General features: G+C 31.3%; 1 protein-coding gene across 1 annotated transcript; it reads right to left on the bottom strand.

The window, feature by feature from the left end:
* Nucleotides 1-1,067: 1,067 nt before the first annotated feature.
* LOC120174794 (chaperonin-like RBCX protein 1, chloroplastic) lies at nt 1,068-2,772 on the bottom strand. The gene is made up of 6 exons (XM_039181540.1): nt 2,607-2,772; nt 2,435-2,529; nt 1,694-1,811; nt 1,538-1,554; nt 1,378-1,440; nt 1,068-1,287 (listed from the first exon to the last, which is right to left on the bottom strand). Exons 1-6 carry the CDS (start codon nt 2,755-2,757, stop codon nt 1,204-1,206), a joined length of 528 nt encoding a protein of 175 aa, XP_039037471.1. The 5' UTR covers nt 2,758-2,772; the 3' UTR covers nt 1,068-1,203.
* Nucleotides 2,773-12,251: the final 9,479 nt, after the last annotated feature.

Below are 12,251 nucleotides of genomic sequence, written 5' to 3'. Positions count from 1 at the left end.
GAGAGTAGAGAAAGAGTATGAGAGAGCGAGTTAGGAGAATGAGAGAGATTGAGAGAAAGAGAGTGTGTGTTCAGAGTGGGTAAGAGAGACGAAGAGTAGGGGAGAGAAAGATAGAGTAGGGAGAGAGAAAGAGAGAATGGGCAAGAATGGGTGAGAGAGAGAAAGAATGAGAGTGTGGTGTGTAAGAGTGAGAGAGAAGAGTAGGAGATAGAAAGAAAAAAGAGTGAGTTGGAGATAATAAGATAGAGTGAGAGAGGGAGTGTGGGCAAAATGGTAGAGAGAGAATGTGAGTAGAGGAGAGAGAGCAGGCAAGAGTGGGTGAGAGAGATAGAGTACGAGAGAGGGAGAGAGATAGAGTACGAGAGAGGGAGAGAGAGAGTACGAGAGAGAGAGAGTACGAGAGATAAAGAGAACATGAGAGAGATAGTGGGAGAGAATGAGAGAGAGAAATATAGACAAACAAGAGAGAGGTCGTGGGCAAGAGTGGACAAGAGAGAGAGAGCAGAGTGGGTGAGAGAGAGATGTGTGCGATTGAGAGTGAGCAAGTGACGAGTTCTATGGTGACGTTGTAGCTGCCCGTTGTATTTGCCTATTGTGCAACGTTCATAAACGACTAGTTAATTCAAAAATTCCATCGAACTCTTCACCTCAACCTGAATAGTTTGTGGGGTCTTTTTTAATTTCCAAATTATTCAATAACGGTTAAAAACTAATTTTTAAATAGACTCGTCATTTCGAGGTGATGAGTTCCATTGAAAATAATAAAATATTGACCCACATGAGGCCCACATATGGGATCATTAAAAAATTATATCCAACAGTTCACTGTAACAAATATGTAGATCCTTAATTAAATATCAATGTTCCCTATTAGGCTAAATAATTAATTTTTTTTGCCCTCTAAGGGAAAAAACCGTGCAAGATAGAGGATCCAATCCAACCCAATCAATGAGATTGATTGGTTCAATTTATGCGACCAAATCGACAACCCATGTGCCCAAATCCTAAAGACACAATCAATGTTAAGAAAAAGATCTGCACAGACTTTCAATAATGCTTTTATATGTTACTTCTTTGTTTAATACTCTGTTATGTACTGTGTATTTGGATACAACGAGGTAGGATACACCACAACAATTCCATCCTTCATGTATAATCTATCTGACCCAAAGAGGCATCGGCGAGCTCGAGCCGAGAGTCGGATCACTTGCCGGTTTCTTTTTCGGTTATATGACTGGTTTCCAAAACATATTCCCTCATGAGTTTTGTGTTGGATTCCTCCACCATCTGCACACCATACCAAGACATCAAAGGTCCATACATACACACATACATATACACATGCACACATTGGCCGAGAGATGATGGCTTGCTGACCTTGAAAGCTAAGCGCTTTAAGTTGTCCCACTCGAAATCATGTTTGCAATATGCAGATCGTACCTATACAATGATATATAACAAGGTTTAACCGATCCATTTTTAGCATAGAAATGTAGAAGAAATGAATATTTTTGCAGAAAATATCTGATGTACCGACCGTTAAGATGCGCAGGGCTGTCGTCGTGCCGAAAGGAAATTCCAGTGAAATTCGTCGCAAGTTGAAATGATTACGTTAAAGTTTTTAAAGTAATCTAATCATTATAGTGCCGTATATATAGTCATACTCGAATCCGAATAACATAGAATTACATACCTAGAGCTTTATGGCTTGGAGATTCCCTCATCAAGCTGGCAATAAACTCATCCCCATCGTTCAACGAGTGTGTCTCCAGAAACTCCATCAAGTCCTCGTAAGCTTCAGGGTTGTAGCTCTTACGAGATGAAACATAGCATTATTATAGGTTAAATTCAAAGATTAGCACTTGTATTATTTGTGAATTTAATGCATGTGTTTAATTTGATTATTTTTAGTAATGAGCCGGGTCACCCAAACCCAACCCAAAGATCAAACCCCCCCACCCGACCTGAGTTTAGGAGAATTTCACTTGACCCAATAGTCGATATAATTTTAGGATAAAAAATCACACTTGACCTAACTTGTATATATAATTTCATTCCTATCAAGTTGAAATTCATCAAATTCAGGTCAAATGTCTATTCCTAGTCCATACTACCTGTTTTTCAGTTTGATAATTTTAGATAGAAATTCTGAAAATCTGAATTATACTCATTAATTTCTTTATATATATTTTAATTAGGTCCCTTAAAATTGTTAAATTTTTTATTATCTCCCAATATATTTGAAAATTATAATTAGACCCCACTTGAAAAAAAAAATCTCATTTAAGTCCCTCAAAAATTTTAAAAATCCACGGCTTATACAGAGTACAAATACCAACCATACAATTTGGGCATTATTGTAATAGTTACAAAACACTAAACCCCAATGAACCATAATTAATAGAGAGAGATACGTAAAAGTTGGGAAGAGAACCTCAAGCTGTGCACCGACTATCTTAACAGCTATGTAATTGAAGAAATGGTGTAGGTTTTTGGATGCCTTTGCCTCTGGTGATGCCTCTCCAAACCCTGCAAAAAGAAACAAATCCTCATATCTTGGACATCATGCACGAAATATGGTAGAGCGAAATGGGTTAATTACACACCAGGTACAAACATTTTGTGACAGTTTAACCGGGTGAAAGAATGGGAGCTGCTGCTGCTCTGCTTACACGGTGGCCAAGAAGGGAAACCCTTTTTCCTGTGGAAAAAAGAGGGTTTGGGGACCGGAATAACTCTCACAGCAAGGCTTTCCATTGATGTTTCTTTGGAGATTGTTCGACTGCTGATTAGGATTGTTTGATTTTTGGATAGAGTTTTATGCCTGCAAATGAAACCGAAATATCTGCCAGTTCGCTGCAAAAATATCTACCCGTATATGTGTGGACCATCATCTCCTACAGGTGGAAGCCACCTTCCAGATGGGAAATTCGAGGGTTTAATTCTAGTTTTAGTCATTATACTACGTCAAAGTTTTGGATATAACCATTTTAATTTAATCTGATGTAATTCCGACGTCTGCTTTTATAATATTCCCTAGTAAATTCAAATTAATATATGAACACAGTTAGAATTGAACTATAAAGAGGGAAAGATTGTTTAATTTTAAAACAATTAAAATGTAAAAATCAAAGATATTTTTAAAATCGATATTTTTAAAATCGAAAGGTCTTAAAATAACTAAATAAAAAAACAGTAGAAAATAAGATTATTGATGTTAGTAAAATTGGAAAAAAAAGTAATTAAAAGGTTTTAAAATTAAGGGTTAGGATTTAACTATTTTGTCTTTTAAGAAAAGTTTGAAATATTTAGAATATGAAAAAATAAAATATATTTAAAAAACAATTAAATGTAAAAATGTTAAAACTATAAAGAGGTAAAGATTGTTTAATTTAAAACATTAAAATGTAAAAATCAAAGATATTTTTAAATCGATATTTTAAAATCGAAAGGTCTTAAAATAACTAAATAAAAAAAACAGTAGAAAATAAGATTATGATGTTAGTAAATTGGAAAAAAAAGTAATTAAAGGTTTTAAAATTAAGGGTTAGGATTTAACTACTTTTGTCTTTAAGAAAAGTTTGAAATATTTAGAATATGAAAAAATAATAAATATATTTAAAAAATAATTAAAATGTTAAAATGTTAAAGATGGGCTATTAATATTTATTTTTAATTTATTTAATTTGAAAAAAATAATAAAAATTTTAGAGTAAAAAAAGATAAAAAATAGTTGAGTTTATCAAAGTTTGAAGGTAAAAATGTGATTATAAATAGCGGGTTGGCATATAATTTTATACTATGCACACAAACTTAAAAACTCATGTTAAAAAATTTAAAGAATACAAAATTACAAATTTTGGATACATGTCACACCCCAACTTTTAAGATTAAGTTTAAAAGCTTAATTAGTATATTTTGGGACCAGATTGTGAGATCTTAAAGATTTTAAGACTATTTTTAAATGTTCTAAAGTTAAGGACCTAAACTTGGATTTGACCCTCTTATTTCAGCTAAAAAAACAATAAAAATGTGCTATTACGAAGATTTTAAAATAGGGCATAGAGTAAGACCAACCATACTTATACCAACTAGGCTAGGCCACAATACTACCTTTTTGCATGCTTTATGGAATAAGTTAGTATTGATTAATGCTGAAGATAAGACAGGTCGTATGTGTAAATTTAATTATTTTAAAATTTGAATTGAATGCTATAAAGGCAGTAAACTGAATAAGATTCATATAACTCATTCAAGGAATTGGAAGGTCGATAATAATAATTTTGAGACCAGTGATTAATTGGTAAATTAATTAATCTCATGATTTATAAATTCTGATTAATTTTGTTAAAGGTTAAATGTCGAAAATACATGGACAAGAAATTACAAAAAAAACTCATGAGATGTAAAAAAAAAATTGTCTTTGAAAGTGGAAATAACCTTGAAAAGTTATATTTGGCCAAGTAAAACCATTGAATTCACCTGTTAAATGTTGGTACTATTTAGAAAAATCCCAAAAATCGATTTTAGCTTACGAGTTGGAAAAAGACTTAGAAATTTGATTCTTGTGTAAACACCTAAAGAATGATTTACTGAAAGTGATGCATATGAAAAAATTGAATGATCTGATTGAAATACCCTTGAAATAAAAAAGGGACCGAATCTCCTCTCATAGAAATTCATTTTTGACTTACTAGACTACATATTCATCGGTTAATTCATGATTTGAATTGAAAATCATGATAATTGATTCCTTACTTCGAGATCGCAACATAATGGATATTATGATTTAGAATAAATATGAAAGTACTATGAATCTGAATGACTAAAATAACCAATTACTATGGAATTCTGAAATGATTAGAATAACTCTGAGTGTTGAAATGACTTAAATACCCTTATGACCTGGATTAAGGAAATGTTTGTGAAAAGTTATGAAAGTACCAGTAAAGCTTTAAATGTTGTAACACCTTTAAGGATTTTTGGAGTACAACCTAAGTATACTGACCCTCATTGTGACTATTACAATATTGGAAAGGAATACCACCTGAATACAAGTATACCTCCTTGAGTCATGTTCAATGATGGTTTGTGAAAATGATATGTTCAAGTAATAATACAATCGGTAGCAAGAAATATCAAGAAATGTTTTTGTCTGAATAATCGTAAATACTGCATTTGAACTCCAATTCATTTGATGGGATTTAAAAGTCTATAAATCATTAAAGAATATGGAATACTACAAATTTGTCCTTTTATTGTAACACCCTCAATACTGGGTTAATGATTAAATTGTAAATTTTTAGAATTTAAGGATTAAAGTAGAACAATTGAATAGTTTAATGACTTATTTGGGAAATGTTTTGTAGGATTGAATTACAAAGAAGAGGATTACAAGGACGAATTGGTCATTTAATAAAGGAATAATTAATTTATGTTTATGGTTATATATTAATCCACGTGGAAGGAGGGGAGACCAAATGAGTTTCCAGAGTTACTTTCTCTTCTCCTATACGTGAAGGCTAGTGGACAAAGGTGAGATTTCTCATTAGTTGATTATAGTTAAAATTTAAGTTTGGTTTTGTTATTTAGATTATACTTAAGCTTAAGGAAAGCTTAAGTTACCTTAAAATTCAAAGATAAGAGAGTTAAGAGGGATTAAAGAAAGAGGGGAATAAGTGAAATTTTGATATGAATGTATTAATTAAGTTTCAAGACTAAATTTGACTTGTCATTAGTGGAATTAAGGAATATGAAGTATTAGAATTGGATTTAGAACATGTTAGAAATTGAGTATGATTCTTGAATTCCATGCAGAGGATAAGATTTTGAGATTTAAGATGTGATAAATGAGTACAGATGGGCTTAAGTATGTGTATTTGAGTTTAGTATATGAAAGGGGATGGAACATGAAGTGTTGAAGTTGAAAAGAATGAATTTTCGTGCTTAAAATTGATTTTTGGGCTGGTGTGTATCGGTACACATTCAATATGTACTGATACATCAAGAGTAAAATCTGAGAATACGTTCAAAGTGTACCGAAACATTAAGGAGTGTATCGATACCCCCTTGAACAGGAAAAATTTCGAATGTAATTTGTGTATCGATACATAGGTAGTGTATCGATACACATGTTAAATAATATATTGATACAATATAGAGTGTACCGATACTTACCTTAAATAAGAAATGAAAGTAGCATTTCTTTTAGTTTAAGGAATGAAATATTAGAGTATATCAATTAGAATACTGATATGGATCTATGTATGATTATATAGATATAAAACGTAATTTCGTTCCGAAACAATCGAAGAATTATGATCGATTCAAAGTAAGCAAGGCTCAGGTGAGTGCATGTAAATGATGTGTATGGAATAAGACTCGTGGTAAGTCTAATTCCCATATTGGATTGTATAAATACATGAGTGTTAATATGTGTTTGATAGGACTATTATGTATGCATAAATAGATTCATAGAGATTATAGTTATAATAAGAATACATAAATATATATGATAACAATGGAATAATTATGACATAAATTAGTATATAAATGTGTCAAATAAGTTATATAGAAAAGTTAATATGTTTAAGTGGAATATGACCTAAACTTGTTTGATTCATGAGACTTTACCAGAATATTCTATGGTATACTCGATAAGAAACTAGGAGTTTATTTACTTATGTGAAATGGACTATATGAGTACATGTATATAAGAATGAGTGATATGATTATGTGAATTTATGTCTATGAGAATACATAAGAACAAAATACCAGTCATGTGACATGTGAATATGAATCATATGGAAATGTTCTATATGTTGATATGAATATGTAAACATATGATAGAATAAATGATAAAAGCCCATGTTATATGAGAGCTATAGGTATAGTTGGCATGCCAAGAGTCGAGGGTTACCTGTGTCTTTCGATACATATTGATAGTTTACCTATATCCTTCGGGAGATATGGACAGTTACCTATGTTCTTCAGAACATATGGATAGGTCCTTCGGGACAAAGATTTCATATGCCACTTAATGGATTTTATATGAGTTGTGGTAACAACATATGTGTGCACAACCTCAAAGTACTCGTATACCTAGAGTTTTCGGGAATATACATGGGCTTATAAAATATAAGATGTATGTGCATGATCATATGTTAACATGTTATTATTGTTCATATTGATTTATATATATCATTGTGGATTTATGATAAGCATAATTATTACTAATTACTAGTTAGTTGCTTTCATATTCATATTTATAGAAAATATTTATTATATGTTTATGCCTCACTAAGTCGATGACTTAGCGTGTAAGTGATTTACACGTAGGTACAGAAAAGCAAAAGGATCAACCTTAGGATTGGCGGAGCAGCATATCTTCACTTAAAGATCAGATCAGAAGTAAATCACTGTATGTATTTTGTTGGGTCAAAGGTATTGGCATGTACAAAAGTGTAATTTATGCACACTCTAATCAATTTTGTAATTTATCGAACTTAATTATGTAAATATGACTTTTGTGTTAAAGAAAGTTTAAAATTTCGTATAATTTTTATGAATGTATATGTTTTAAAAAGTTAAGGTGACACCTTGGACTCGTATTTGGGTTGGATACGGGTTGAGGTGTTACATTTATCCTCATTAGTCCAATTATCATAATTTCCCTTGATGGTAAAATGACTAAAATACCCCTAATAGCCTGAGTAATGAAATCATTACAATTGTATCCAAATCTTAATAATTATTATGTAAGGTTCCTGAATATCTTTCTGATACACACGAAATCCTAAATGGTCCTAAAGTATCAATTTCTGAATATCTGATTAGATCCGTTAATAATCAAACCCTTATAGTAGGAATCTCATTTATCAAATCTGATCAACTTGTAGAAGTTTGTGTTTTCCTTCATGATAATCACCGGGTATGTCTAGAAAGATATATGAATACTTTAGTGTATTCCTTATTAACATAAATGTCTTCTATGATTTTAAAAGTATGACTCTGATATTTGAAACAAAAACATGATTTCTTATCTATGTTTTCTAATATACGATTTATGATCTTTGGTTTCTGATACAAGATACATTTGGCCCCTGATTATGATTTTTACTAAAAATGTATGAAATTGTTTTATTATGGTATATCCTTATAGACCTAAGACGACCCTTGATTGGGCTTCTAGGCCCAATGGGCCTAGTGGTAAAACCTTATGGACCCTAAGGCACTCCATTAGGGTGGTTCCTTTGCTTTGTGCTTAGGGTAAGTCTTTATGGACTTGAGGAATTCCCCTCAAGTGGCTTCTATGCTTCGACTAGGGTAAGTCTTTATGGACCTAAGGTGTTCCCTTATGTTGGCTCCTACGTCCGATAAGCCTAGGGTAAGTCCTTATGGATGTGGTTTTGGGGAATTGCATATATATGGTTCGGTTGAATGATACTATTGTGATTTTAAAAATCTGTTTTACTGAAATAAACTACTACTGTTTTTAAACTATGATTACATTTATTTTGGTTTCGTGGGAACATAATAGACATTCTATTTCGATCTTCTGAATTTGTCTCTCTGAATGTCTCCTCTGGACTGTAGTGTAATACCCCAAATTTTGGTTAGTGACTAAAATATAAGTTTTGAAAGTTTAGTGGACAAAGTATAAAAGTGTAAAACTTTAGGACTTAGTGGTAATTTTCCCAAAAATAATTTTTTTCCATCAATAGATAATTTACTCTTAAGAGTGGGTTTTATTTAAATTAGATTCTTGATCCGGAATGTATGTTGAAAACTATAAAGGGTTAAAGTCCAATAAGAAATCGGTAAATCGGATCGATTGAAAATTTCAAGAAAAATTGAAGGATGATAAATTAGGTTAAAAATATTATTTCCACATGTTAAAATTATGGAAAATAATATGGATAATTGGATTTGAAGATTTATTTCCATGTTAAATTTGGATTGTTGGATTAAAGTGGTAAAATTGAAATTTTTGGAATGTTGCTTGGTAAAATTGGAAAAAGGGTAAAATAATTGTTTCAACTTTGACTTTGGAAAGATGATAAGGTTATGTGGCTTGGTATTAAAGTAATTATCAAGTTTTATTTATGGCAAAATAGACATTTGTCATTAAATAAATATTTTATTCATTTGAGCATAAATAAGGTTAAATTATCATGAAATTAAGTTAGAAATTTCATGAAACTTAGCTTATTTTCCAGAACCCAGCCGTGAGCACCATCCTAAGGTAAGAGAAAATTTCTTTTTGATTTTTGATTAATTTCCTTTGGATTTTGGATTATGTCGTGAAATATAAAATTATTCTACTCGAAAAATGCTATCACTTGGTACCAATATTACATGTTAATCTTGCTTGTGGTCAAATATATCAAATTTTAGGGTTCATGTTCACATTAAGGTTTATGAAATTGATGAAGGATTATGATGTTTTTGAGGTTGTAGAATCATATAAAAGCATGATTGTTGATTAAAATTACTTGTACATGGCTAAATAAGCCTATGTTGATTTTGGCCAAACCCTAACTTTAGGAGAAGGATATATTTTGATGAAATTTAGTTAGGGTTTTGATTCTAGAGGTCTTGAAGTGTTGAATAGAGGTTGGTTTCATGTTTGAATCAAGTGAAAAACATAAGTGATGTAACCCTAAAGCATTCGAACATGAGGAAGTAGTTTGGGAAAAATTGTAGAAAAATTCCTATGGCTTAGAAATGATATTTGGAAGGTTCAACAAGCCTTAGAAAACTTTTTGGGACATAGTGTAATTTTCCAAAAGTTGAGGGACCTATTCAAAAATTTTGAAAAGTCATGGGTTGATTGTGTAATTACTCAATAATTGATGTACACTACTGGAAATTACTCTTTGAGGGCTGAAATTGAAGTTATAATGTGAAATTACGCCATTTTGGAAAGTTGGTAAAGTTTAAGTACAAAATGGTGAATGTTGAGAAAATTAGTGGCTTAACTGGTAATTTTGGTATTGTTGAGATATTGGGCTGTAATTTTAATGCTGAAAAATTATTGGGCTTATTTGGACTTTAATTGAATAATTTATGACAATGACCCAATATGAATAAAAAGGAAAAGTTAGGATGGTTTTAAAAAGAATTTGAAAATAATAATACTATTAAGTATTATTATTTTGTATAAATGTTAATAATGATACTAGCATTGTATTTTATATTTGTATTTAGGGTTGTAAATGAGACGAGATAGATTGCGAGCTATTCGAGATCGACTCGATCAAGGCTCGATAAATACTCGGATCGAATGAACTCGACTCGAGTTCTTAACGAGCTGAAACGAGCTACTCGATTTTTGACTCGAAAAGCTCGTGAGCAGCTCGAAAATATAATATATTAAGATTTTATTTAAAACAAATAAATTAATAATAATATTAATATTTATGTATTGATTTTTTTATAAATATAGTAAGATTTCATGTATTTAAGGTTCATGTTCGAGTTTGAGTTTGAGGCTTCAATCGAGTTAAGTTTAAGAATTTTTTTTTTTCATTTCGAGCCTTTTCGAGCTGATCACGAGCTTCAGTTCAGGATTTCGAGTTCGAGTCGAGCTTGAAAATTTTAAGCTCGCGAGTTTTCGAGTCGAGTCGAGCTCCATTTCAGAATTTTCAAGTCGAGTTGAGCTCAGTAATACTCGAGCTCGACTCGGCTCATTTACACCCCTATTTGTATGTGTGAATATGGATGCTTGTGTAGATTGTAATCAAATTCCTGAGATAAACAAACAAAATGGCAAAGACAAAGTTCAGAATAGTCGGACTACAATAAGGCATAATATTGAGGCATACCAGGTGACTGTATTTATTATGTACTTATATGATATGAGGACGACTTGTGATGAGCCAACCTCGAATATTTTTATAAAAACATGTTTTACAGTATTTTGAAATACTTTCATAAAGTTTATGAAAATGATTTTACGAATAAATTTAGAGTATGAATTGCTCTAAAATTAAATGGATGAACTTTTATATTATTTTAACAGTTATCAATGTTTCAAAATAAATGTTTAATCTACGAATTTGATTTAAAAGCCTATTGTATGTGCATTGAGAGTTGTAGGTGCATTTCGACATACTTTGTGTATGATGATTATTGATCGATTTTGTTTAATGCATATGTTGTATTTTCGTATCAGTACTTTGTGTGCTTTTGGCACTATGTGTGCATCCATGGTATTCATAATGAGTTTGTGAATTACCATTTCGTTATATTAGTATAGTGTTGTTGTCACTATATAACCTATGCTTTCGTTTAGCACTTATGTGCAACTCATGTACCTTGCATTCTCATTTGACATACATTGGGCAAATAGATGGATACTTTGAAAAATACTGATTGATAGGTATGCTGAGCATACTAAATATTGTTTTGCAAGTTATTTGAAAGAAACTTGGTTTACCAAGTCAGTTTTATGTATTACTATGATTTATACGATTAATTTTGTATTTTGATATTTTATGATATACTTATGTTTTGGATACGCCTCATTTATATTATTATGCCTCACTAAGTGAATACTTAGTGTGTGATGGTTTCACGTGTAGGTAATAGCGTACGAATGGAGTAAGGAGTGCATCTGGCATCGTAAATCAAATGTTGCCTCATTAGTAACTATATGACATATATGTCTACTTTTGATATCACTATATGACATGTAATAGATATATGATAATGCTCTCGTATGTATTTGACATATGAGTTGTAGTATTTACTACGTTCGAACTTTAAGGTTATTTTATATACTAGTAGTTAATGAACGTTTTTATTATTATTATATTAAAATGTGTTATTTAAAGAATCAAATTTTTACTGGTTTTCAAGTACAAAAATGTTTTAAAAGTCATGTGACATCTATGACTCGTGTACGAGGACGTATACGGGAAATGAGTGTTACATGTAGGTTTTCCATCTATTACATGAAGAATAAATTAAATAAATCTTAGCTCGTCCGGAAAACTTGTAGTTCCCTGAATCAATAAGAAAGTTTTATGCTTTACCATATATTTGCTTGTCTTTAGCATCATTTGGTAGTTTTGTATTACTGAGCTTCCCAAAACTCACTCTTTTACTTACCATTTCAAGTTAAAGGAATTAATTATGTGCATATCGACATCAACATGGGAGCTCCTTCGGCGTTGCTTGCAGAGTACAATACTCGTATAATTAGGGGGCATGTATGTCACATATTTCTTTTATACTGAGTCTGAAAC

This window comes from Hibiscus syriacus, unplaced genomic scaffold (genome assembly GCF_006381635.1).
Source record: "Hibiscus syriacus cultivar Baekdansim isolate YM2019G1 unplaced genomic scaffold, ASM638163v2 tig00112124_pilon, whole genome shotgun sequence".
NCBI classification, from domain to species: domain Eukaryota; kingdom Viridiplantae; phylum Streptophyta; class Magnoliopsida; order Malvales; family Malvaceae; genus Hibiscus; species Hibiscus syriacus.
Note: the sequence above shows the minus strand (reverse complement) of the source record. Positions and strands in the feature narration are given on the sequence as shown.